The 27,569-nt window shown below is 42.8% G+C and overlaps 1 protein-coding gene across 6 annotated transcripts in view; it reads left to right on the forward strand.

Annotated features, from left to right (window-relative positions):
• Positions 1–14,712, forward strand: part of LOC147429388 (NEDD8-activating enzyme E1 regulatory subunit AXR1-like) — a 139,513-nt gene extending 124,801 nt beyond the window's left edge. Inside the window, exons 12-15 of one of the 6 annotated variants that reach the window (XM_086495608.1) lie at positions 12,345–12,419; positions 13,108–13,188; positions 13,514–13,715; positions 13,801–14,712. In XM_086495608.1, the coding sequence (XP_086351734.1) occupies positions 12,345–12,419; positions 13,108–13,188; positions 13,514–13,715; positions 13,801–13,896 (454 nt within the window). In that variant the 3' untranslated portion in view covers positions 13,897–14,712. Of the gene's footprint in view, positions 1–12,344; positions 12,420–12,706; positions 12,794–13,107; positions 13,189–13,513; positions 13,716–13,800 lie in introns of all 6 variants that reach the window. The other 5 variants (XM_086495609.1, XM_086495606.1, XM_086495607.1 and 2 more) reach the window with 5 other exon arrangements.
• Positions 14,713–27,569: the final 12,857 nt, after the last annotated feature.

Genomic DNA, 27,569 nt, shown 5'->3' on the forward strand with positions numbered 1-27,569 from the left:
ATGAAAGTATGAGCACCAAGCATGGGCATTTCCATTGTGATTTGCCACAGTTGGTTGATTTCGATCAAACGGAAACGATTCGATCTCATTGTTTGCATGTGTTTGATGAACGGGATGTCACTCCATCTCTATGTTCATCTACATTGCATACACAGTCTTTAGCGAAGACAAGATTTTTTCCACTCACTTTACATGGAATAGGTATGTTCATGGTTTTGTGTTGGAAATGGTTTCAGGAATTTTCAGCCTTGGAGATTCTTGAAGACGAAAGAAGCAGGTCTCTAGACGAAGTTGAAGCAAGGAAGGAGTCACAAAAGACTTTGTGTCGCTTTCGGCGCGGCCCAAAGAAGAAAGCGTTGCAGACCTTTATGAAGTTCAAGTACCGCACGACCCACACATCAGAGTGCGCCGACGAAGAGTCCCTTCCAGGATTCCGGATGCTATTGGCGATCTCCCTCGACGCCATACAGTTCGGTACCAGTACCTCACTTTGAAAAGGAGTGGATGTTACGTGACACATCCAACCCTATGTGTCCGTGGACAAGCTACAACATGATTAGGGTTCAGTTAGTGGAGTCAAGTCTAGATTAGAAGTGATCTGGCACTTTTGTGAGTCTATTCGTAGACCGTGCATGCCCAGTCACTTAGTTTAGATGCATATCCTCTGGTTGCACACAGCATTATCATTAGATTTCCCATCAGAATCCATTAGAATCAGCTAGGGGATTTTTCCAGTGCATTTAGCCTATTTTCTCTATTTTTGACATTTTTCACTTATTATTTTTAAGTGACTTTGCAACAAAAGTAGGTAGGGCAATTTTGCTAAATTAATATATAAGCAAACCCAAGTTAGCACTTTCTGGCAGAAGAGGCAGTAGGAGCACATGCTCAACAGGCATCTTCTCAGCAGGAACCCGCAGTACCCCCCAAGCCTGGCGTTTTCCTCTCCATGAGCCTAGCGTTTTCAGTTTGGGACTTCACCATCGCGAGCCACTTCCCCACTTCAGCCCGTTCCCACAGCAGAGACACTCAACCCTAGTGTTTTCACATATCGCTAGCACTTCCACAGTCCTTGCGTTTTCAGCCATCCCTTGATCGCTAGCAGTCCCAGAAAGGCTAGCGTTTTTCACTAACGCTAGCAGGCAGCCTAGTGTTTTTGGTTTCCAGCCAATGCAGATGGACAGCGTTTTCAGCATGCTTGATTTGCATCAGATTCAGCCATAAAGACTTGCAGAGACCCTCATTTTCAGCCATCGAAAATGCAGCCAAAACAGCCATTTTCAGCCACCGAAACAGCCCCGAAATTCAGCAAATAGAAGACCACAGATTTCAGCCCTAAAGTCATGGTCGTCATCACCGTCGTCGTCACCGACATAGTCATAGGTTGCATCAGTCCATTGCATCGCAATTGTACCACTTTGTGCAATCATAAGTAGACCACTCTCGCCGACGAGAGTGGGGCCTTTGGAGGAGGGTTTTACGTCTCTGGTGTCGTATCTCTCTTCTCTCTCTATCTCTCAGTCTCATACACTTGCACGCACAATGTCCATTCACTGGTTGTGATCATAGCACTTTCCATTAAGAACGGAAGGCTCTCCCTTCCATAAGAACTAAAAGGAACCTTGAGCACAGTTCGGAGCACTCATCTTGAGCAAAGCGCAAACAATCATTCCGCTGCACCTTACAGTTTGTGGTTGAAACGGACGCTAGTGATTATGCTATTGGTGTGGCATTATACCAGGATGGACGTCCTGTTGCGTTTGAAAGTAAGAAGATTTCTGATGTTGAGATGCGTTATCCAACGTATGAAAAGGAGTTTACGCCGTAGTCCACGCCCTGAGGAAATGGCGGCACTACTTATATGGCTCTACATTTGTTGCATCGACAGATCATCACTCCTTGCGCTATATCTGTGATCAGGGTGATCTCAGAGGCCGGAAGGCTAGATGGGTTGAGCTTATGCAAGAGTTTGACTTTGAGATCCGTTATAGAAAAGGATCCAGCAAGATATGGAATGAGATCGAAGCAAGGTATAACTCGCATACCGGCTTGGGTGGTCCGGAGACCCGAGTGAGTCGTGTTGGAGGGACGAGACAGCGACAATATTCCATTAGAGGTGGACTATTGTTTAGAAATGGTAAAGTTTGCGTGCCGGAAATCGATGGGGTTCGACAAAGGATTTTGTGCGAATGCCACGATGTTCCTAGCGTTGGGCACAGGCATCCAGAGAACTTTGGCTTTGGTCAAATGATATTTGTATTGGCCAAGAATGCGCTCTTACATAGAGAGCTATGTGAAGAGATGCGCTCAGTGTCAGGTCAATAAGGCAGAGCGGCTTAGGAAAGCTGGCCTGCTACACCCATTGGAAATCCGAGATGCCAAGTGGCAAAGTATTTCCATGGACTTCATCGTTGGTTTGCCAAATACTAGTCGGGGCAATGACGCTATTTGGGTTGTGGTGGATAGACTCACAAAAATGGCGAAGTTCATACCTACGAAGTCGACAGTAAAAAGCCATGAGTTGGTGGTTTTATTTGTCGATCAGCTTTATAAGCTGTATGGTCTGCCAGAAGATATCGTCAGTGATCGAGTTACTAAGTTCACTGGCCGATTTTGGCGAGATGTGCTTGCTCATCTTCAGACGAAGTTGAGTATGTCGTCTCCTGACCATCCTGAGTCCGACGGACAAACTGCGAGGATGAATCAGACGTTAGAGGACATGTTGAGAGCCTACGTCTCTCACAGGCAATCTGATTGGGAAAGGTATCTTCCACAGTTAGAGTTTGCCTATAATAGTAGCAAGCATTTTGCTACTGGATTTAGCCCATTCATGCTGATGTATGGATTCGAGCCTAAATCCCCGATTGCTATTGGCTTAGAGAAAGTCAAGGAACGCCAAGCTCGTGATTTCCTGTATGACATGTAGGAAATGCTCGAATTGGCTAAGGATAGTATAAGAACGGCTCGTGACCGAGTTACTACTCATGTTAATCAAAAGAGGTCTCCAAGGACTCTAGCTGTGGGACAATGGGTCTATCTGAAGATACCCAAGGATTCTAAGACTATGCGAACAGGAAAGCATTATAAGCTTTCAGCTAGATATTGATCACAAAGAAAATTGGCCAAGTTGCCTGCAAACTGGCTCTTCCTTCGGATGTTAGTGTACATATGGTGTTTCATGTCAGTCGCCTTAAAGTGAAATTGGGCGAAGCCGACGTTGTTGTGCCTATCGAGGAAAATGTATGGCAAGATATGCAAACTGAGTATATTCCTTGAGAACCAGAAGCAGTTCTAGATCATCGTACCCGTCATTCACGTCAAAAGACTTATGACGAGTACTTAATTAAATGGAAGGGTCAATCTGAAAGGTTTGCTACTTGGGAACCTGCTAGAGCTTTGAAGGCTCTGTATCCCCACTTCATTGATGAGGACATTAATGGTTCTTAAGGGGGGAAGTATGTTATGTCTAGCTCACAGGAGAGGGGATCTAGCCTAGAAACCGTCGGGATGGGCGTCCAGTGTGGCCGGCCATTATTATAAAAGGGAGGCCAAGACCTCATTTGCAGTTATCGACCCCCACTGACAGAGTGCCAGTGGTTAGCCCGCGAGGCTAGGAGTGCACGAGGTCACCTCAAGGAGGTGAGGCCGGGTGGTATGGGACGCTGGGTCTTACAGGTGCACGCCTACGTCCTCGGACGCTGGCCCCATCACGGGGGAGCTGCCGGATTGGTGGCTATGGTCGGGTGGTTCGTCCTACGCATATCTGTAGGCGGTCTGTGTAGCCGGGATATCCTTCTCCTTGTTCGTTTCAATAGGGAGCTTGACAAGCAACCAGAACGGGAAGAGATTCTTGTTCCAGAATAGGTCCTAGCACACAAGAAAAGGAAAGTGAAGGGTAAGTTGTTCCGCCAATATTTGTTCAAGTTTGGGAACGATCTGGCTCTTGATGCAAAGTGGATGGAGGAGGAGGACTTAGCAGATTCTCCTTAGATATTGGAGCTTTACCTTAAGGCTTTTGGTTTAGCACCGACTATTCCAAAAGTGACCGAGGAATCAAGAGGTTGAATATGGTGCAGTGCCGACTGCACAAGAGGGGAGCCACTCCACTGCTTTGTCACATGTTACCTCGAATGGACTAATTTCTCCATGAGATTTTAGGGATACTAACAGACTGATGGTATTTTGTTAGACGACTTTATGAAAAGATGTACATTGAAATAGGAATTCGTAAAATGAACTTGTTACATGTGCTCTCTCATGTGTGTGTTGTTGAGTACGTGTCGAAAAGATGAAATGGATACAATATTTTATCTCTTTCACCCGACGGGTGATTTGAATGTGATAGTACTGAGATTTAGTACATCACGACATCCGTGAAAAGATCAGCGCAATTTCGATGTCATTGCTAAATAAGTTACATTGATCATGATTCTCATATAAGATCTCGACGGGGATAACGATGTAGTACATCACGACATCCGTGAAAAGATCAGCACTGTAACAGACTTGGACACTCCAAGTCAAGAATCAATCGCGACAGCACCAAATAACCACTTCAAACAATTCACAGATCACAGTAGATTTGCACTGGCCCGGTGGAGTTCCGTGCCTAGAGATATTGGCCCCAAAGACTGGCGCCCCTTTCGGTATTTCTTTTTATATTAATCAATTCAAAGTACAAGAGAGTGGGTCGGGATTCACTCTTAGACTCTGCGTCCAGATGCTCTGAGAAGTGAGGCCCTCACCACTAATTTAAAGGTTACAAGGGATGCCCAAAAGTAGAGCCCCAAAAGCTTCAAATCAAAAGCAACTGCTCTCTCTCTCTCTCTCTCTCTCTCTCTCTCTCTCTCTCTCTCTCTCTCTCTCTCTCTCTCTCTCAGAGAGTCAAAACTTGAAGCAAAAGCATTCTCTCTCTTTCTCATTGCGTAGAGAAAAAGCAAGATTTGCGGCGCTCATCATTAAAAATAAAAAATAAAAAATTTTCAAGCCTCTGCGATTTTCGGAAATTAGGGTTTTTGGCAAAAATTAGGGTTTGCAGGAATTTTAGGGTTTCTGCTGTCTGTAGCCACGTCATCACTTTGTGACATACCCCCCTCTTGAAAGCATTGTAATCGACCGCGATTACGCCTGCAAAACCGACAAAAGCCATAAACCGTCTTAGCACACTGACTGTTAGTATCTACATACTAGAAACACACTTCTAGTACATGTACAAAATCGACAGTCACATCACACGACATCACAGGACATCACCAGACATCCCAGGACATCACATGACATTCAACATTCATTCGGATTTTAGACCATGATTTATCGGCAATGTAGCTAGCAATCACATCTAGGTCCAATCGGGACCTCATCGATGTCTGATTGACTAACCCCTATTGCAACCATGTCTATTCGAGATCAGATCAAATGCTGCAGTCATTTCGTCTATCAGTTCCTGCACTCAAAAGAAGTCAAGAACAAATTAGTATCATTATCAGGAATTCCATTTCATAAAGTAATCCAGCAGAATACTCAGTATCCCTGAAGCTCAAAGAGACATCAGTGACTTTAGTATCAAAATCAAGGCATCTGTTGACAAAGGAGCGGAGTAACTCTCCTCTTGTGCATCCCATTGCACCAGATCTTCGGCCAAGCTGAATTTCTGGGTTCCGTTTGGAGTAGACTATGTAAACCAAAACATCGAGGTAAAGTTTCACAATCCGAGGAGTATCTGCTAGGTCCTCCTCCTCCATCCACTTCGCATCAAATGCAGGAAAGTTCTCGAATTTCCGCCTTCGGACTTTACCTTTCTTCGTATCCTTATGTGCCAAAATCTGTTCAGGAACAAGGATCTCCTCGTTTTCTTCCACTTCGGGTTGCTCATCATGCTCCCCATCATCAGGCACATCACCCTTAAAAGGTTTCAAGAGACTCACATGCAAGGCATTGTGAATCCTCAAAGTATCTGGCAGTTTCAATCAGAAGGAGACATCATTTATCTTTTCAGTGATCTGGAAAGGTTCGTAGTATCGCATACTAAGCTTTGGAAAAAGCCTCTCCTTTCCCTTTTTCTTTCGTAGGTGTACCTTCTCATAAGAGCACCCAATCATCCTCCTTCAGTTTCAAGTCGTGACAATGGCGATCCACTGCCTTTTTCTGTCGTTCTTGAGACTTCTGCAAAGTCTCGCGAACCTTGGCAAAAGCCGTATCCAAATCTCGTGAATATTCATCCGCTTCAAATATCTAATCTTTCGTGCTCAGGAAGGATGGAACCTTCGCAGCACTTTCAACAATCTCAAATGGCATCTTCCCCGTCGAAGAGTGTATCTTGTTATTGTAGGCAAATTCCACCAAAGGTAAGTTCTTTTCCCATTGAGTCTTCTGATCCGACAAGGTTGTCTTGTAGACGTCTCCCGGCGCGATTCGGATATGATGATATCCACTCTTCAAGTAAATCCTGCTAAAGCACGAGGATCCCTGTAACCTGTCGAGTATATCATCGATCCTAGGAATCAGAAATCTGTTCTTGATGGTGATTTCGTTGAGAGCGCTATAATCGATGCACATTCTCCAAGATCCGTCTTTCTTCAAATCCAACAACAATGGAGAGCAATACGGTGAAGTACTATGCTGGACAAGACCCTTTTCCAAGAGGTCTTTCACTGGGTTCATAATCTTTTCATTCTATACTCGGCTCACACGATAAGGTGGCCGGTTAGGTGGCGTGCTTCCAGGTATCAGATCAATGGTTTGATCTTCAGGCCCTCTGAAAAGCAATCGGCATGAGTGTGGAGAAAAATCTTGGCGTTCTTTTGATCATGTCAAAACATATTCAACCTTTATCCATCGTTCAGTTCTCTCCCAAAAGAATGAGTAAGAAACTGAAGTTCATCAAGTACAATCTCTAAGCCCTTCATTTATCAAAGTCGCTTTCTTGGCCCGGTAGTCAACCAGGGCGTAGTTCTTGTGGTACCAAGGGATCCTGAATAGAACGTCACTTGCGTGCCCTGAACACCCCTGTCATTGCAAACGAAGTTTGCCAATGCTCGGTGTAATGGCAACACCCCATTCGGGTGCCAGTCGAACTACCTCCGCCTGTGGCATCAGTCTGTCGGGCGGAATTCCAAATCGTGCCGCCAATTCCAAGTGAAAAGAAGTCGGCCTTGGCTCCTTCAATAGAGCTTTCTGATCCTTCACTTTGCCCCAAAAGCGGCAAAGTTTGTACTTACATTCATTAGATTCGGTGCAGGTCCCACGCCATGTGGTACCGGTTCTGCTTTTCTTTCTACCTTTTCTGCGACGTTCCTCAGGTGCTCTCGAACTCTCAGGCCTGTCGTCGTCTTTATCATTCTGTTCTTTCTGTGCCTTTTTAGGTCACTTCATGGAGATATGTCCATGTTCCCCGCATCCAAAGCACTTCCCCTCTCTGATGAAGCGAGCTCTCTCCTCAGGAGTAAGCTTGGGTCGTGCATCCTTTTTCGCTGGGTTGCTCTTTTTCTTTCTACTTTCATTCCCAGAAGTCTGTTCGGCTCGTTGTGTCATGGCCTCATCTGTGGGGTAGGTCAGATTGCCAGAGTGAATGGCAAAGCCCCGCTTCGCATGACTCATCAACTCCTGAATAGAAGCCGACTTCTGTTCCAAGCAGTCATCTCGGATCTCTGTAGGTAGACCCAAGGTGAACCACTCAATCTGTTCTCCGAACGAGATCTTCTTGAATGAAGAGGCGGGTAGAAAAGAGCTCCAGAATCTTTCACAATAAGCACTGATTGTATCTTTCTTGGTCATCCGAAGATGGTTCCAAGCAGCTCGTATATCTCGTTCATATTCTTGCGTCAACCAAGAAGAAATAAAAAGCTTTTTAAATTTCAGCCATTTAACTGGCGTAGTCTTGTTTAAAAGAAGCGTGGACCACCAAGTACGAGCATTCCCCTTAAGGTAAGAGGTAGCTCTCTGAATCTTGGAGTGCTTTGAATAGCGTCTTCCCGCGAAAGCGATGTCAAACTGTTGTATAAAAGACAAAGCCTTCGACATCTGAGTATCTTGAAAAAGTATCAAACTTGATCGAGTGGCCACCTTCCTTAAACTCTCGGACTTTCTTGCTTTTATCTTCGAGAAAGTCATATTGGTTGGCTTTGTAAAAATTCTTCTTGTTCGCATAGAAGTTTCCATCATCAGAATCTGAGCTGTCTGTAGACGAGTCCTCAATAGAACTGTCAGTCTTTGGGCGAGATTTAGTCTTCTTTTCCTTTTTCTTGCCCTTTCCGAAGCTTTGTTTCTTGCTTCGCTTTTGTGTCTTCTTCGCTCGAATCTGAAGAGCTTGAAGAATTGTCGGAAGAAGAGGAAGAAGGAGAACTGCGTACTCCTTCAAATCAAACATGCTTCTTCTGTTTCTTTGCCTTGTCAAATGTCGACTGACGACCCAAATATCTCGGGAAGTCAGTGCTTTTCTTTTGCTTTTTGCCGTGCTTTTTGACTTTCTTTTGCGCGTCAAAAACCTGAGCAATCCGTGGATCAACCACCTCTTGTAATTCCTTCTCTGAATACCGTTTGTGATCAGAAAGTTTCTTAAGAGCGGGTTTCAATGGTGGTGTAGTGGTTTTTCTGCCACTGTTCATGCACTTCCTGAAAAGAAGTCTCGCTCATATATTTTGCCAATTTTGGATCCTTCGCAAAAGTGAGCATCATCTTTGTTGCATCGCCGATCAATTGATGACGCTTCATCTTCTTTTGCTCCGCCTGAGTAGGCCGAGGCGGGCCATACTCTCTGTCTGAATCTTCGTTGTGATCCCTGCCCGCATCTCCAGATGCAAAGGGAGTCGACTGATCCTTGCGTGAAGCCATAGGTGCCGCGGGAACAAAAAAATTGGTGATCCGATTTCTCGTAGAAGAGAAATCGGCCGTGCTCTGATACCACTGTAACAGACTTGGACACTCCAAGTCAAGAATCAATCGCGACAGCACCAAATAACCACTTCAAACAATTCACAGATCATAGTAGATTTGCACTGGCCCGGCGGAGTTTCGTGCCTAGAGATATTGGCCCCAAAGAGTGGCGCCCCTTTCGGTATTTCTGTTTATATTAATCAACTCAAAGTACAAGAGAGTGGGTCGGGATTCACTTTCAGACTCTGCGTCCAGATGCTCTGAGAAGTGAGGCCCTCACCACTAATTTAAAGGTTACAAGGGATGCCCAAAAGCAGAGCCCCAAAAGCTTCAAATCAAAAGCAACTGCTCTCTCTCTCTCACAGAGAGTCAAAACTTGAAAGCAAAAGCATTCTCTCTCTCTTTCTCATTGCATAGAGAAAAAGCAAGATTTGTGCCGCTCATCATTAAAAAAAAAAAAAGTTTTTTTTTTCAAACCTCTGCGATTTTCAGAAATTAGGGTTTTTGGCAAAAATTAGGGTTTGCAGGAATTTTAGGGTTTCTGTCAGAAATTAGGGTTTTTGCTGTCTGTAGCCACGTCATCACTTTGTGACATGCGCAATCTCGATGTGATTGCTAAATAAGTTACATTGATCATGATTCTCATATAAGATCTCGATGGGGATAATGATGTGAATGTTAAGTGACTATTGTCTTTGTGCAAGTGTTGGATGTGTGCAGCTTAGTGCTTGGGTACATAGAGTAATGTCTACTGAGCTAGTTTTTGGAGGGCTCTTAAGAGGGGGGTATGTCACAAATGTGATGACGTGGCACCTATAATGGAGCCTTACAAATAAAGCAGAATCTAAATTTGGTGAAGATGCGGTAGCTTCTGCAAATCGTGCCGTGATTTACGGGCTGCCACATGGCATGTCCGTATGGCCTATATTGGGGGTTTTTCCGTGTACAGCTTTTGGAAAGTTTCTTTTGGACTGAGTAGCTCTTGGGGGAATCCTGTTTTTGGGCCCCCTTGTAAATCTTTATAAGCAGAGCCTGGGCCTCTCTCCTAGCAGATTAGCTTGGGAGCATTGTAGAGAGAGGATCGTCGGACATTGTACCTCTCTCTCTCTCTCTCTCTCTCTCTCTCTCTCTCTCTCTCCTCTCCAAGTTCAGTTGTTGCAATTTTCTCACGTGCTGCTGTAGATTTCTCGCTTGGAATGTCCAAGCCCGTGACTCACCTTTTAGGTTATGTCCAAATCTTGGACAACTCATTTGCAATAAGGACCTTATCCCTCATCAATCGACTTTATTCTTAGGGAGATTCATAATGAAATCCATGACTCTAATGTGCCAAGGTGGAAATGAAAGAGATTGAAGTAGACCGTCCGTCCTCTTTTGGTCATACTAAATTTACTCTTTGGTCTGTCATACACTCGCAAAAATACTCCTCAGTGTCCACTTTATGAGTGAGCCAAAGGAATTTGCATCTCAGCGCTGGAGTCGTAGATAAAATACCTCTACACCCCAAAGCTGTCCTATGGCTTCCCCCATAGGATTGAAAAGTCGGGGTCTACAGGATACATTATTTGAGGCTTCGGGAGGGATTGTCTGCTCTTACCTACATACTTCCTGGAAAGGAAGTTTACCCCCATCTCATCTCCTTTCCTCGAGTAAGGAAATATCTCAATCTGCAAGGGTCCACTCTTGCAACATATCCTTCTCCTAGAAAATTATGTACCCAACATAGCAAGCATTCTCAATAGGCAATTGTGCTTTCTTGTAAGTTGATGCAGGGCTGTTTTGTGGTAAAGATGTAATCTTCTATTGGAGTGTGCCTGGTGCAGTTTAAGGAGTTTGCTTTGGGAGATCCTTCAGTGGAATTTTCAGCTGCTTTTGGACTTGAAGAGCTAGGTGGCCTGTTTCTGCTGCAGCTCTTTTCTACAGTCCTCTACTCCCTTGTTTCCAGATTTTGATGTATCTCCCTGGTTTAAACTTTATTCCTTGTATCATTGGTGGTTTTTTCCCCCTACGGTTTTGTAATCCTGTTGCACCTGAAGGATTTTTTCACTATCAGTTCGTTATTCGTAATACCTACCTTAGGGCTTTTTGTTATTCTGCAAGTAATACACGGGTTCAAGCCCAAGTTCTCCCCCTCAAAAAAAAAAAAAAAAAAAAAAAAAAAAAAAAAAAAACGCTTTCTTGTAAGCTAAGTCATACAATCTTGCGTCTACGAGTCGTTCAGTCCCGAAGGCTGTTGTAGATGAAGTTTGCATCTTCAAGGCATTTGGTCCAAATTGGCTGTGTTGTAGCACCTCTCCAATGCAATCTGCCAAGCATCGCAGTGAACTTCAAAAAACCGTCTCTGATTCTCGACTCAAAGGTACACAAGCTCAATTGAAGCTTTGTGTCGTCTAAGTCTCCAAAGAATTCTCTTCTGGATGTCTTTAACTCACCTAACATTTTGGTTGCCAGACAAAAAACTCGGATTAATGAGACAATCTTTTGGTGTTTATGAGGCAACTCATCAAAGAGAGCATCATCAAAACAATGTTTGCAATAAACTTAACACTCAATTGAACTGGAGGGTGAACTTTCTCTCTCAGACACATCCCTTATCTTGTGCAAAAACCAAGTAAAAACACACTTCCCCATTCCTCAGAAATATGCCTTTCACTTAGAGGTTTGTGCTCTCACTTAAAGATGAAGATCTTTAATTATAAAATTCAGGTATCATAGGAGACCTTTGGTTCCAAGGCACACCGAGGATGATGACACCGCCTTTTTTGGAGATTAAATTGCTTTGGAACCAAATCGCAAGTCCTGAACCATAATTGTTGACTCCAGCATTCTCTGTTAGTCTCCATACTCTTGCAAAGTGGAGGTAGTAGTCTGGCCTCAAAACTTCCTCCTTGTCTCTACATGAGTGATTTGCATAAACAGAGTCACCTTCAAAAGCGTCAACCAAAACTTGTCTACCTAGGCAGTACAGGCTCGTGCTCCTTTGGAAAAGCGAACCCCACTCTTTTCTCTTGTCTATTTCCGAGGAGAAACTGCTGAGCAAACTAGACCTTGATTCTTAAAGGATTATAATTTCTACCATAGCTAATGTAGCAACATGGTCTCTTTGAAAGCTTTTTTTCTCCTCTTTCATTGTCTTAGAATTGTTTTGGTTGCAAACATGACTAGAGCAGCTACAAAATGAGCAAGTCCATTTTGTCTATAGTTTTTGTAGCCTAAGGCTTAGATGCCTTACGTTTTCTTTAGTGAATATCCTCTTTCCTTTGCCAAATTGCCTTTACCTGGAGTTGTGCGAGCATACACATGAATGCGGGTTTGTGCCTGTGTGTGCATGTGTCTGCGTTCTTTTTTCTGGGGGGTAGTGTTGCTCGCAAGTGTAGAGCTGATTTTAAGTAAGGGCCAACTTTGTAAATTAAGATTTTATAGATTTTAAGATTGGGAAGTTGGGGCCTTTGATGTGAATTCTGGAAAAGCAGGAAGGAGAAAGAGGTGCTGGTTGGGGAGGAAGAGAGAACATGGAAGGTTGCACTCACAAGACTGTTATGCCACTGGTAAATTAGTAGTACTTTCTTTTCTTATACGGTATACAAGCAACTTGGTGGTTGAGGTGTGCTGTGTTTGAGTTGCTTGTGGATTTTTCTTTAGTACAGTCCTGGCTAGGTAGGCAAGATCAATGTTCTGATCTGTGAAGGGGATTTGATGCTATTTCTTCATGCAATTGCTTTCTCGTCTGTGCTGTTGATGCATTTTTTTCCCGAAATTTTACAGCTATGGTAGATTTATCTTGGAGTGTTAATTTTTATTGATTTCAAGTGTGGGTTTGTTATGAATATATAAGAGAGTTGCCTTCTGCGAATAATGGAGCTGAACTTATGGTGGGTCGTGAAGCGGCGGAAAAGGGCAGCATTTTCCACATTATGGACATGTATGGTTGCTCAATTTTACTTCTGTGCTGAATTTGTCATGGCAGTTGTGTGAGATTCACTGGGAATATCCAGTAGCATGTCAAAGTTAGTGTTATTATTTGACTTCATACCAACTTTGCAATTTTGCCTTTAAATCAAATCACCAGCCAGAAGTTGAGAGCAACTGTTTCATCATGTTTACTGCTTAAGCGGGCATTCAGATTTGTGTCTATTCGATTTTCTGCTTTTTCCTGTGAATGATCTCAGTCTATTAACTACTGCCTTGGCTTTTGCCCTTATTTTGTGACCATTGTAATTTTGTTTGTGCTTGCAGTAATGCAACTTTTTACGTGCTTCTTCGTGGAGTGGACCACTTTGCAAGCAGTTACAATCGATACCCAGGAGTTTTTGATGAGTAAATATGAACAACTTTTGTCATGCAACTTGCAAGCTTTCTTTAGGGTGTTGTGATGGCACAGTTTTTTGCACTCTTGAAGTACTGAGGAATGCTACCATTCGAACATATGTACATACATATATATGTAAAACATATTAAGCATGGATATTAACTGTAAGAGGGTCCCTCTGAAAAGACTTCGTAATTCAAGCTGCTTCAATGTGAAAGATACCTAGCTTCATCACGCTGAGAAGCCACTGTGCTGTTCTGCAAGTACATGTTGTATGGAGGTGGCAGCTTCTGCCTGGCTTTATGAATTGGATTACTATTAACCTTCTCTCAGGGTTTGTTTCAGTGAGCTGGAAGAGGATGCAATGAAGCTGAAGACCTTATCAACAACACTGCTGAACAAGATGATTGGTGGGGGTGTTGGTGGAGCTGTTTTGTCAGATGACCTTGTCAGTGAGATGTGTCGCTTTGGAGCATCAGAAATCCACACCGTCGCTTCTATCATCGGAGGCATAGCATCTCAAGAAGCTATCAAGGTCTGCACTCTGTAAACTGCTCTTCGTAAAATGAAATGTTTTTGTTTTTTAATGACTCAACCTGACTCTGATCTGCACCCTGCAGCTTCTCACAAGGCAGTTCACTCCTCTCCCTGGTGTGCTCATCTACAACGGCATTGATTCAACGACATCAGTTTTGCAGCTGAAAAGTTTTGCATAGGACTTAGTTGCAAGAAAGAAGACGAAGTGCTGCAGCAACAGGAACAAACGCTGCCCTCTTTCTACAATAGTTTTACCTCTTGCCCATATCAAACATGCGGGCATGCATATGGATGCTAGCGGAGAAAAGGCTTCTCTGTATAGCTTTCAAAGGCAGAAATCGTATGTCTTATACTACGTTAGAACTCGACAAAGATGATCCTTAAAGCTTTTGAAAAATGGATAAAGTACTAAGGATCATTGCAGTGTCCTGCAAGAGAGCAAGACGCCAGATGAGGAATAAAGAGACTGCCAGTTTGAGAAATCCCATTTTCAGAGTTTGTTCCTCCAAGAGGCTATGACAATTGATGGTGATACATGGCAGAAGCAAGGCTTACACAATGCCTTCTTGAACGTATTGCAAGCAGCTCTATAAGAGATCATTAATGGACATGGGTAGGTATCATGACAGTTCAATTTGTTAACCCGAAAGCCTTTTTGAGGCTACTGCAAGGAATTTGATTCATGGCCATGATTTACGCAAGTTTTGATTAATGGCATTGGCTTCAAGGGCTAGTTTGTCCAAGCTCCTTGATAGCTTATGGAGTCCCTTGTGAAGAGGTCACTTCTCCAACACTTCGTCCATGATCATGTCTGGGTGCCTTACACATTTAAGATGAAGATAAGATGGTCAAGCAAGCACCTTAATTTCCCTTGCTATCATGTTTTCTTGCATACAAGTGTTGGCCACAAGGTGCTCTAGGCAAAGATGCTGCTACGTGGAGTGGAGTGTAACGACAATCAATTTGCCTCCTCTTAAAAGTATCATCTTGATGTTTATGTAGGTTTTGATCGGTGGTAGGATAACTCTACTACGCTCTCTATGATGTTTTTGACAAGCTCATATCCCCACTGCAGTTTATAGAAGTGCTTCAGATACATGGCCTGCCAACCCAACCTTTTATTTTCTCTTGTTACATATTGTTGTGGCTATTGTGCTTTAGCTTTTACATTTGTGATATTTTTTGTTGAGACGTGATGTTAAAATCAATGCCAAAGGTGATTGTCATACGCCTTGATCCTCATGATTTGAGGTTAAGCTAAACATGCATCATCTGATGACATCATATGCCAAGGTGGCATGTGAGCCTAAACACATAGGATGTATTTTACACTTGAATTGTTCCATGTTCTTCATGATGGGTTTTATGTACCATTGAGGTGGAGGAATTGAATCTACCACCTCGTGGCTTTCACACTAACCCACATCGACCAACCTATATTTCCACCAATTGTCGCATTTTTCTTTGACTGTGTTTTGGAAAAAGCACAAAGAATTGATTACAACATAAGTGTAGTTTGTTACCAACGTTTTTGTGTTTCAAATGTTGGCAATTTGTTATGGTGAGGCAAGGACATGCTCTATTGGCTAAGGGCCACCCAGGTGTGGTGCAAGACATAAGGAAGTGGTTTGGGATATGGGATGCAATACACTTGCTACATGATGCCTCAATAGACTCCCAAGTGAATGAAGCTTATGTACAACGACAATGTATTTATGCTTGGAAGGAATACGGTGGGTCACGCTTCATATATTACACCACCCTAACTACAAAACCACGTTCTTACCTGAAAGTGGAAGCCGTACTTACTTTTACATGCTTGAGCATATCCCCTTGTCAGCAATATGCACTATTGCAACCATTTGGATAGCTCCCACTCCTTCCATATGAGACAGGGCGTTGGGGCAATGGAGAAGAGTCAAATTAATTGTGCGATGGTCACTGCAAGTGCGAGAGTCGGAGTATCACACACTACTAGAGTGCTCATCGTTTGGTTACATCCGAACTTGCTTCCCTTATATTTTTAGCCATGACTTTGACCTACACTTTCCCCTCCCAATCACAGTCTAAGCTCTCCATTGTAATTCTCATCACCACAATTTAGAACCATCGATATTTACTCATCAATCGTACACATACTACATCACATGTAATTCTGTTCCCATAGGTTATATTTGACCATGTGGAAGATAGTAAAATCTCTCTCTCTCTCTCTCTCTCTCTCTCTCTCTCTCTCTCTCTCAATGTCCACTTCCACACACACACACACACACACACAGAGAGAGAGAGAGAGAGAGAGAGAGAGAGAGAGAGAGAGAGAGAGAGAGACTTAGGGAGAGGGGGAGAGAGATATGGTGAGTGAAAATCATGACCAAAGACATATGAAAAGAAAACTCGGAAAATTTCTCACCTCCCCTCCCAAACTTCCTCCCTTCCTCTCCCTCTTTCTCCTTACTCTCTCCCTCTCTCCTTGGCCCTAAGCGCCCACTTGACGATCCACACAGAGAGAGAGAGAGAGAGAGAGAGAGAGAGAGAGAGAGAGAGAGAGAGAGAGAGAGAGAGAGAGAGAAGAAGAAGAAGAAGAAGAAGAAGAGTATTTTAACGTCATAGGAAACTATCCCAAGGGAGAAAGAGAGAGAGGGAGAGGGCAAGGGAAGGGGTGACATAAGGGGGGGGAGAGAGAGGAGCTCACGGATTAAGTGCTATAAATTCCCCTATATATAGACCTAGTTGTAGGCTTCTACAACCATGATTAGTTGAAGACATTTGCTTGAATATATTATTAAGTCAATTATTTATCTTAACTTCTCTCCCTCCCACTGCTTATATAGAGAGGGTTTCGGTCCTTTCTCTAGGGTCGTGAGTTATGAGGATCAAAGATGTCTTGGGCTATATCTACTTGAGTTGCACATATATAAAGTCACTTTACTAGGGAGAGACAAATTATAGATTTCTTTTCACTAGATATGGGATAGCTAGAGGAGCATCCATCAGTGCAAAGCTTGGCCCACACTCATTCGACCACTACCGACACTCTCATTGACCGAGCATTGGAGCGACGGAGATCTAGATGGCCACGATTGAGGAGAGGGGCTACACATCATCGACATCTAGACTGCAGATGAGGCTGGATTCTAGTAGTAGTATCTTTGTTCTAGTTCTTTTATACCCAGACATGGTATTAGATTCACCATTTTGTATCATAGGTCATTTTGGCCTTTTGAAGACCCTAATATAACATTTCATTTCACTTCTCTCTCTCTCTCTCTCTCTCTCTCTTTGCGTTTCCCTCTCCCTCTTTCTTCCCTCTCTAAGAGAGGGAGGAAGGCAGGGACACACACACACACACACACACACACACACACACACACACACACACACACATACACACACACACACACACAGGGAGTGAGAGAAGAGAGGAAGAGATAGGGAGGGAAGCGCATGCATGAGCGCGCGCGCACGCACACACACACAGAGATTTTATTATTGTCCTTGGAGGTCAAATAGGACCTATGGGACCAAAGTTACATGTGATGTATTATGTGTGTGGTTGATGAGTGATTCTCGATGCTCCAAAATTGTGGTAATGAGAGTTGCAATGGAGAGCCCTTGTGTGGCTAGACGAGGAAAGTGTGTAGGTCTAAGTCATGGCTAAAAATGTGAGGGAAGCAAGTTCGGAAGTGACCAAAAGCTGAGCACTCTAGTAGTGTGTGGTACTCATACTCTCGAACTTACAGTGAGCATAATGTGCACAATCGATTTGACTCTTCTCCATTGTCCTAATTCCTTGTCTGACATCGAAGGGAGTGGGAGCGAAGCCAAATGACTGCAATAGTGTGTATCACTGACAAGGGGATAGGCTCAAGCATTTAAAAGTGAGTACGATTTTGTCTTTTAGGTAAAAACATGGTTTCATAGTTAAAGGCAATATGGGTGGTGTAATGTATGAAGCGCGACCCATTGGATTCTTCCCAAGCCATAATACATTGGCGTTTTAAAAAAGCTTCATTCACTTGGGAGTCTATTGAGACATCATGTAGCAAGTGTAATGCATCCCATCTCCCAAACCACTTCCTTATGTCTTGCATCTATCACGTGCTCAAGATCTTGCTTTTATGCATCTTTTGAACTTTTTTGCTTGCTTCCTGTGCAATTGTACGAAGTTGATGTGAGGGGTTTTGATGCATCTTTATCATGTACTCCACAACTTTTTTCATGTCCATAACCTCAATTGGAAGAGATCCCAACTCAAGAAGTAGGAGCATATATAGTGTTTTAACTTTTTGTAAGAAAAATCTTTTGAACATTCTCAAATTCTTTCCAAGTAGACTTTGGGATGCTCCCATCCCACACTTCAACTCCATAAAGAAGAACCGGTGTCACCAATGTGTCAAAAATGTACTTCTTGAGAACCCCACTTTGATGTTTCCCACTTACATATGTTCTCAAATGCATAGTATGCTCTCTTTCTGGCTTCCAAACGGTACATAGCACATTTATGCCACTTGTGATTGGACACAACCTCAAGGACAAGGTGCTTAAAGCTCTCAACAACTTCAAGTGTCTCATTGTTGTACACAATGCATGGCTTCTCCTTATGGTTGGTTTTCACAAGCATAACCTTTGCTTTGATATCATTCACAATCAACCCACTATGCAAGCAAAAGTTATCAAGGATAACCATAAGCTTTCGTGCATGCTCTAAAGTGTGTGCTAGAAGCACTACATCATCCACATACAACAAAAGCACGATTATCGCATTGCAAATAGTGACCTCTTCAATGCCTTCTTCTTGCATAAAGTCAAGTACCATTTGTTCCTATTGATCAATGCATAGACCAAAGAGAGTTGGTGACAATGGACATTTTGTTTAACCCCAATAGTGCTTTCATTTTTTTTTGAAATTCCTCTTCCCATGCACAATCGACACATCACCTTCTCATAGATTCAAGAAACCGCAAGGAAAAACTCACTTGGTTCTTAAAGTTCTTCCATTCTTCGCCACAAGTTGTTACATGAAATCATATCAAAGGTTTTCTTAAAGTCCACAAATCAACAATACAATTGCTTGATTTTCAACCGACTTTCCTCCATGAGAACACGAAGAGTGACAAGATGATCAATGGTGCTATGGTGTGAACAAGAATCCGCTTGTTCTTTTTCACGCTTGCCATTCTCTTCAGTCCAATCAATCAATTTTCTATTCATTATGCATCTAATTTTTTTTTTCCATAAGGGATCCAATCATTATAGTCCCGTAGTTATTTTCATTCTTTACATCCCTTCCTTTATGTAAAATGCTTGACCTAATTAGTACAATCACAAGGCATACAATGTCAAAGTGCAAGGTCGAACATATCATACATCCACTCATGTGTAAAGTTTCGTATCCATTTAATCATTTCGGCTTGATACCTTGAAGATCTCCCGCTTTGCGAGTGGCCAACTTTTTGAGCCCACCGCACACATCCTCAATAGTAAAAAATAAAGAATACATGGGATTGAACCATAAAATGATATTTTTTCAGCATCCAGTTGTTCATATAATTGCTTGCAAGGTGTGTACATATCTACAAGGCTCAAGTTGCCAAAACTCTCAACCCGCTTGTCTCTCAAGTTTCTCCAAAATCTTCCACATACACGTGCTTTTTCTTGGAGTTGAATAAATTGATACTTTAATTTGCTTCCTATCTTCTTCTCTTATTTTGAATCAATGCCTTGTATGTATGCAAATGACTTTGATAGTTGTCTTTGTCTATAGTTGCATCAAGATTTATCAAGGACTTTCAAGCACCTTGACATTCTTTATCAAACCACCTTTTGGGTGATGTATCTTTTTTGATGCCATGGATATGCTTTATGGAAAAACATTCTTTGGCACAAGAATAAATAACTTTCTTGAAAGCTTTATATTTAGTTTCCAATGGTGTGTCATATTGAAGCCTTGCCATTTCATAACTTCTGCTCAACCATTTCAATACACATTGGTGCCTGCTTAAAATCAATGCATAGTGATAACTTCTCTTCCCTTTGGCTAACATTATCATGCTTAGTTGCTTCTCCACATGCAAGGTCAATACATAAGGTCCGATGGTTTGATTTTACGATCGATTGACCAAGCGCAAAACTCTTTATGGGATACATGATGGCTTCGGAGAGTAGCATATAGTCAATCATATTATCCCCAGTATGTTTTCTACATCGGTTCCACTCCACAAAGATACACCATTAGCAATGAGCATACATTGTGCTATTGAACATGTGTAAAAGTAACTTTCCATAGTGATCCAACTCTTTCTCATCCATTGAAGTATGATCATACAAGTGAACTTCCTCCAGCTCCCTTGAAATATATGGCATATCAAACTGTCGAGTATCATATTGCAATGGTTTTGTGCAAGCATTCATATCTTCAAAGACAATAACATCACCTTTGCCTTTAAAATAATCAATTTCCTCCTCTAAATCAAAAAATGGTTGATGTTTATCCATGCAAGCATAAAAGGGGGGATCATGATCAGAGCTATATCAACCGACTACAAAAATGGGTGGTCTTTTTGGTGTCATAATTTTCAGCCATAGATAACATTTGTTCTTGTCATCTTTCACAATTGATACAAAACCTTCCAATCAATTCTTAAGCATACATGCTACCCCTCTTTTTCCTCTTCCTTGCTTGAGATTCTTTGACCGCATCAATGAATGTACATTGTAATCCTCCAACCTGTTAATCCTTTGTGTATCATGCTCCTAAGTTTCAACAAGAAGTACAAGATTGGCTTTGCTTGTTAGTTCATCTATGTCAACCCCTGCATTTCATGGGTATCCATTGCAATTACCAAAGCATATTTTCAATTATAACTCGGCCTCATAGGTCGCGCATGTGTATTTGCTCAAGGGATTTGCCTCCTCCTTTGGCACATTTTCTTCATGAGAGATCTCCTTGTTTTTCTTATTTCTCTCCTCATATGTCTTGCGACACATATTTTGTTGCTTAATAGTGCAATCTTCACATACAAAACATTTGTATCCTTCAAATAGATCCAACTATTATCAAGGATAATCTTTCGTTTGGTCTCATCCAACATGGTTATACAATTGGTCGTTCTCCCGAGCGAGGAGCTCCTTGCTTACCCACTCTGTGTGGTTTGTAAACCATAAATCATGACAATCCAAAGTGGGTTTTCAAGAAATTTTTGGTAACAATGGCAAGAGAAGGAGGTGCCTCTAACTTCTCTTTGAGGGTTACACAAGATGGCGAGCGAGTATTTATGAGCAGCAAAATAAGCCAATCCATGGTCCCTAATGCTTGAAATATGGGATCACTCTCTGTAATGTAAAGCAGAGGGAGTGGTCCACGCCTATGTATTGGAATGTTGCAAAAATGAAAGCGAGGCCATCCTACGAACAATTCACAAACACAAATCATCAAACTACCACGTGTAAACTAGTCAATGAGCAGCCATGCTATAGTTGTCCATCCTCTTTAAGGCTTGTAACTCCACATGTGATTTGTTTTGTTTTCCAAGGCTATCTCAAGTGAAAAAAGATAGCTAATGAAATGAAACTAGTGCATGAGTATTCATACCAATACAAACATTAAAAAGCTAATTGACATCCAAACAAATAAATTTTATGCAAAAAAGAAAAGAGTAAAGTGTTTCTCACAAATTCATGCATTGAAAACTCGTAAGGAATGAAACCTTCAGACCTGAATCATCAGATCAGAGACCACGAAATTGTGCATATGGAATGAGTCTATAGAGAGGCACTAGCGGGCACTCAAAATAACTAGACACCCTTGTTGTTTTAAGAATGTCATCTCCCCTGTCCATATGAAAGTAACTGTCATCCATGTCATCTGAAATAGCCCCCACCTCAATTACAATATGAAACAAAACTAGCTACATGGCAATTTTCTACCGAGCTAAGTGAGGAGCCACATCATTCATTGACTCCAACCCAAGACTTGTACTCTCTCTCTCATTACCTATCATCTGAAATAGCCCCCACCTTAGATACAATATGAAATGGAACTAACTGCATGGTTGATTCCTACCTAGCTAAGTGAGGAGCTAAATCATTCACTCACTCTATCCCAAGATTTGTACTCTTGCTCTCGTCACCACAAAGATGTGTCATCATATCCTCCTTGACTAACACATTGACCTCACTTGATTACAACAAAGTGGGATCGTGAGCAACAACAAAGGATCTCCATCCTTATCAAAGTGCAAGAATACAATTAAGTTTTGAACAAAGTGAAAACATTCCATTAAATATAGTACAATGATTGGTTCATTTTGTATTGTTCAAAAATCTGAATAAATTGAATGAATTTATAATATGGATGACCTGAATCCATACAAGAACAAGATCTCTTTTTAATCAGATTCATAGTACCATATTATCTGATCATGTAATTGTGCATCTACAAAACGAAGTGAAAGAGGTGAAAAAAAACCCTCTTAACGTGTTGTTGATGCCCGAACAGCGATCGAAATCGCTTTGTGGCACCGTGGAATGGTTTCAAGCACCATCCGAGCATTGATGGCACATTGGGAGGATTTTCTTTTACCCTTTTCACTTGATACCATGCAGACAAAAGATTATCACTGAATATTGCAAATTATAAAGAAAAACTTGTTTTTCCTTTCGTTCCACCAATGTCGACACCATGGTAGTTTGATGCTCTGCGGCTGCAACCAGTCCGCGCCGGCACGGACTGGTTATAGTAGCGGACTAGTAGGGTGATATGGACGTGTCACACCTGAAAGGCGTCTAATGGGCAACGGAGCGCCATGCCTACGTACGTGTAGGTGACGGTTGGAGCAGTAAACCAACAAGGTGTTGTGGCTTGCTGCTCACCTTTGATGGTGCAATGCCATGCATGCATGTAGGCAACAACGACCACAGAGTGCACGACTACAGCTTGCGATAAGGAGTGCCGACAGCGACTGTGGCGGCAGCTTGTGAGGATGACTGGGGCAACAACTTATGGGCATCTTCTGGATGACAAAAAAAATTATTATTATTCTTTAGAATCACTAGTTTGTAGCGATGGTTTCCCAAGGACGATTGTGGTGAGAGCAACAACATCAGGCCACGTTAGTCCACGCCGTTGCGACAAGAAACTAGTAGGGTGCTGTGGCGTTCAATGGCGAGGGATGTCTGTGTCTAGGCAATGGAGACAACAGAGTAGGAGGAGGGAATTTGATGACGGGATACCATGATTGTGAATCCAGGTATCCACAACACCCCTATCCTCTTAAAAACATATTCAAACACACATTATGCATTAGCAGACCACTGCCTGCTCATTTCCTAATGCTTACACACTCCACAAGACCACCACACGATGCACACCTACTACCACAATCTTTCTCCACCCTTGCACGCGCATGTGCACACACACACACACACACACACACACACACACACACACACACACACACACACACACACACACACACACACACACACACACACACACACACACACACACACACACGCACGCGCACACACACACACACACACACACACGCACACGCACACGCACACGCACACGTGAAAACACGCACGCGTGCGCGCGCACACACACACACACAGAGCTATTCAATCTCACTCTCTCACACAAAGCACCATCGGTCCGGAGGGGGCACACACATCCACATTGCTAGCACTGTGGGGAAACGACAGTAAAACAGGGCAATAGTGGCTTGATTATACTTAAAGAGGCATATAAAAGCTTTCAATGCCATCACAATGGCCATTTTCATGTAAAATACAAAGGGGATTGCTAGGCACACTCCTCTGCCAAAAAAACCCCACTCTGTAGGCTTCAAACGGCACCAAAAAGCTCCCATTGCATTAAAACAATGTCTTTTACAGTGGGGGGTCTTCAACTTTAGAAATTGCTCTCTAATTGGTCCCTCTGGCACCTTAATAATTTGGCATCTTGGGAAGGGGGGAGCCCCCTTGCTTGATTTGCTCTCTTTTGTTCTCTTTGAGGGGGGGTTGCTGGCTTAAGAGAGGGGTGAGGCTAGCAATTTCGCTAGTGCCCCTTAGCATTTTTCAATTTTTATTTATTTTTTGCCCTTTTTCCACCTTTGCCAGCTCACTTTAACCCTTAGGAGCCCCCTCTGATGGGCTATTGGCCACCTTTGAAATTTCTTCAAACTCCCTTTCATTTGGCCTTTGATTGGCCTCTAATTGCCACCTTTGTCTTACTGGGCCGGCCTTTGAGTTTCCCCCTTTACTGCCTTTTGACCCCCTTGGAATCTTTGAATTCTCTCTCTCTCTCTCTCTCTCTCTCTCTCTCACACACACACACACACACACACACACACACACACACACACACACACACACACACACACACACACACACACACATACCCTCTTTGCTACCAAGGAACACCTCCTTTTTCTCCCTCTGTAATTATGCCGGGGAGGCACTAGCAACCTCGCTAGTGTCCTCACCCTTAATGCTCCAAAATATTTGGCCCTCACCGGCCCTCACGGGGCCACGAGAACCCACCCAAGCGTGGGCATGCCATGTGATCACCTACCACGGCCAACCGATCCATGCGGGCGTGCGTCACTGGCGCCGCCCATCCCATCCAAAATCGTCGCTAGGACCGCCTGCGCCATCGCGCATAGAGTCAACAGCGTCACCCAAGGCCTCACCATAGCCATGGGGTGAGGGAGCTCCCCTCTCAGAGGGCCACGGCCCCAAACATATACTCCATCTCCAGCCCTCAGAGTTTCGCACATGGGGTCATCTACCCGCCACATGGAGGCTTCTGGTGAATTTCCCTCCTTGGGTTGAAAAAACTCCGCCCAATATGTTAGGAAAAAACCTCCTTTCCTCCTTGCCTTCAGAGCTTGTCTACTTGATGCTCGTGGTTAATCCGCGACATTCGACCAAAAGCCGTCATTTCCGACTCCAACCTCCTTTAGCCTTGCTACACTTTGGCTCCCATGAGCTCACAAACCGAGGCCATCCAAATTGCCAAAAGCAGACTGGCACCATGACATCGGGAACGAACACCGACTTCAACTTGCAATATCCCTCTGGCTTGGGCTCCGATTGAGGTGCTGTTAGTACCTGTTGACTCCACTTGATTCATACTACCCTCTAGAATCTCGTTGAGGCCCAAAAGATGCGAGATGCCCCCCCCCCCCCCCCCCCCCTCGCCCACGGTCAAGTTGGCCCATAACTGGTCCCCAAAAAATCTTTCAATGGCCATAACATGCAATCCATAGATCCGATCCACAATCCAAGAAGACACGCATGCTCACCAGCTTGAGCACTCCAATCCTATCCACTGACATCAACTTTGGCCACTTGTCCCTAACTGTCTCCGTCTCAAATCTGCTAAACCTTTTGACGTCAAACTGCAATATCTTGCACACCGTGGCTTCGTTTGATGAGTCGTGTGGACGAGCTTCTAGAGCACATCGAGCACTACATTCCAAGACATTGATAGAGCACTTTGGATACTTTGACTTTTCATCATAACTGGCCCATTTTGGAGCCTTTCTCTGACCTAAAAAGCCGCATTAAGCATACACCTCCACTACCCTTTGGCTGCCCAGGACCTTAATACCTGCTTAAACCCTTTGCCTTGCACCTGTGCACACCTCTGGCATTGCTTGGCACCTCTTCTAGCCTCAAGCAACTTTGTCTGTACCAACATAATACATTGGTGTTGTAGAAAATCTTCATTCATTTGCGAGTCAATTGAGGTATCATGTAGCAAGTGCAATGCATCTTATCTCCCAAACCACTTCTTTATGTCTTGCATCCATCCCGTGCTCAAGATCTTGCTTTTATGCATCATTTGGAATTTTTTTCTTGCTTCCCATGCAATTGTAGGAAGTCAATGTGAGGGTTTTGTCGCATCTTTATCATGTACTCCACAACCCTTTCCATGCCCATAACCTCAGTTAACAGAGATCCCGACTCAAGGAGTAGGAGCATATATGGTGTTTGTGTCTTAACTTGGAGAAATCTTGTAAGAAAATGCTTTTGGACATTCTCAAACTCTTTCCAAGTAGACTTTGAGATGCTCCCACCCCACACTTCAACTCCATAAAGAAAAACCGGTGTCACCAATGTGCCAAAAAGGTACTTCTTGAGATCCCAACATTTGATATTTCCCATAATACACATGTTCGCAAATGCATAGTATGATCTCTTTCCCACTTCCAAAGAATGCATAGCACATTCATGCCACTTGTGATTGGACACAACCTCAAGGCCAAGGTACTTAAAATCTCTCAACAACTTCAAGTGTCTCATTGTTGTACACAATGCATGGCTTCTCCTTATGGTTGGTTTTCACAAGCACAACCTTTTTTTTTATTATTCATTCACAATCAGCCCACTATGCAAGCAAAAGTTCTCAAGGACAACCATAAGCTTTTGTGCATCTTTTAAAGTGTTTGCTAGAAGCACTACATCATCCACATACAACAAAATCATGATTACGGCATTGCAAATAGTGACCTCTTCAATGTCTTTCCAGTTGATTGATGCATAGAACAAAAATATTTGGTGACAATGGACATCCTTGTTTAACCCCAATCGTGCTTGCAATTTTTTTTGAAATTCCTCTTTTCATGTGCAATTGCCACATCACCTTCTCATAGATTTGAGAAACTGCAAGCATAAACTCACTTAGAACTTGGAGTTCTTCCATCCTTCTCCACAAATTTCTACATGGAATCATATCAAAGGCTCTCTTAAAGTCCAAAAAACAACAATAAAATAGCTTGTCTTTCACCTGACTTTCCTCCATGAGAACACGAAGAATGACAAGATGATCAATGGTGCTATGGCGTCACAAAAACTCGCTTGTCCTTTTGCATGCTTGTCATTCTCTTCAGTCCAATTACTAAATTTCATCTCCATTATACACCCAAACAAATTTTCCATAAGAGACCCAATCATTATAGTCCGGTAGTTGTTTACATTCTTTACATGCCCTCCTTTATGCAAAGGCTTGACCCAATTAGTACTACAATCATAAGGCATACCATGTTGAAGTGCAAGGTTGAAAATATCACACATCGACTCATGTGAAAATCTCCCATCCATTTTATCATCTCCGGCTTGATACCTTGAAGATCTTCCGCTTTGCGAGTGGCCAACTTTTCAAGCCCACCGCATACATCCTCAATAGTAAAAAAAGAGGGGATACATAGGACTAAATCATAAAATGATATTTTTTTAGCATTTGGTTGCTCATATAGTTGCCTACAATGTGTGTACATATCCACAAGACTCAAGCTACCAAAATTCTCAACCGGCTTGCCTCTCAAAAGTTTCTCCAAAATCTTCCACATGCACGTGCCGTTTCTTAGAATTGAAAAAATTACTGCTTCACTTCCCATCTTCTTCTCTCCTTTTGAATCAATGCCTTGAATGTATGACGTTTCGACTTGAAAAAATTACTGCTTCACTTTCCATCTTCTTCTCTCCTTTTGAATCAATGCCTTGAATGTATGAAAATGACTTTAATAGTTTTCTTTGTCCATAGTTGCATCACGCTTTATCAAGGACTTTCAAGCATCTTGACATTCTTTATCAAACCACCTTTTGCGTGATCTATCTTTGTTGATACCATGGACATGATTTATGGAAAAGCATTCTTACGGACAAGAACAGATATCTTTCTTGAAAGCTTCCCATTTAGCTTCCAATGGTTTGTCATATTGAAGCTTTGTCATCCATAACTTTTGCTTAACCATTTCAATGTACATTGGTTCCCGTTTGAAATCCATACTTCCCTTTGGCTAAGAGTATCATGCTTAGTTGCTTCTCCACATACAAGATCAATACA

This window comes from Adiantum capillus-veneris, chromosome 22 (genome assembly GCF_014529385.1).
Source record: "Adiantum capillus-veneris isolate H3 chromosome 22, ASM1452938v2, whole genome shotgun sequence".
NCBI lineage: Eukaryota > Viridiplantae > Streptophyta > Polypodiopsida > Polypodiales > Pteridaceae > Adiantum > Adiantum capillus-veneris.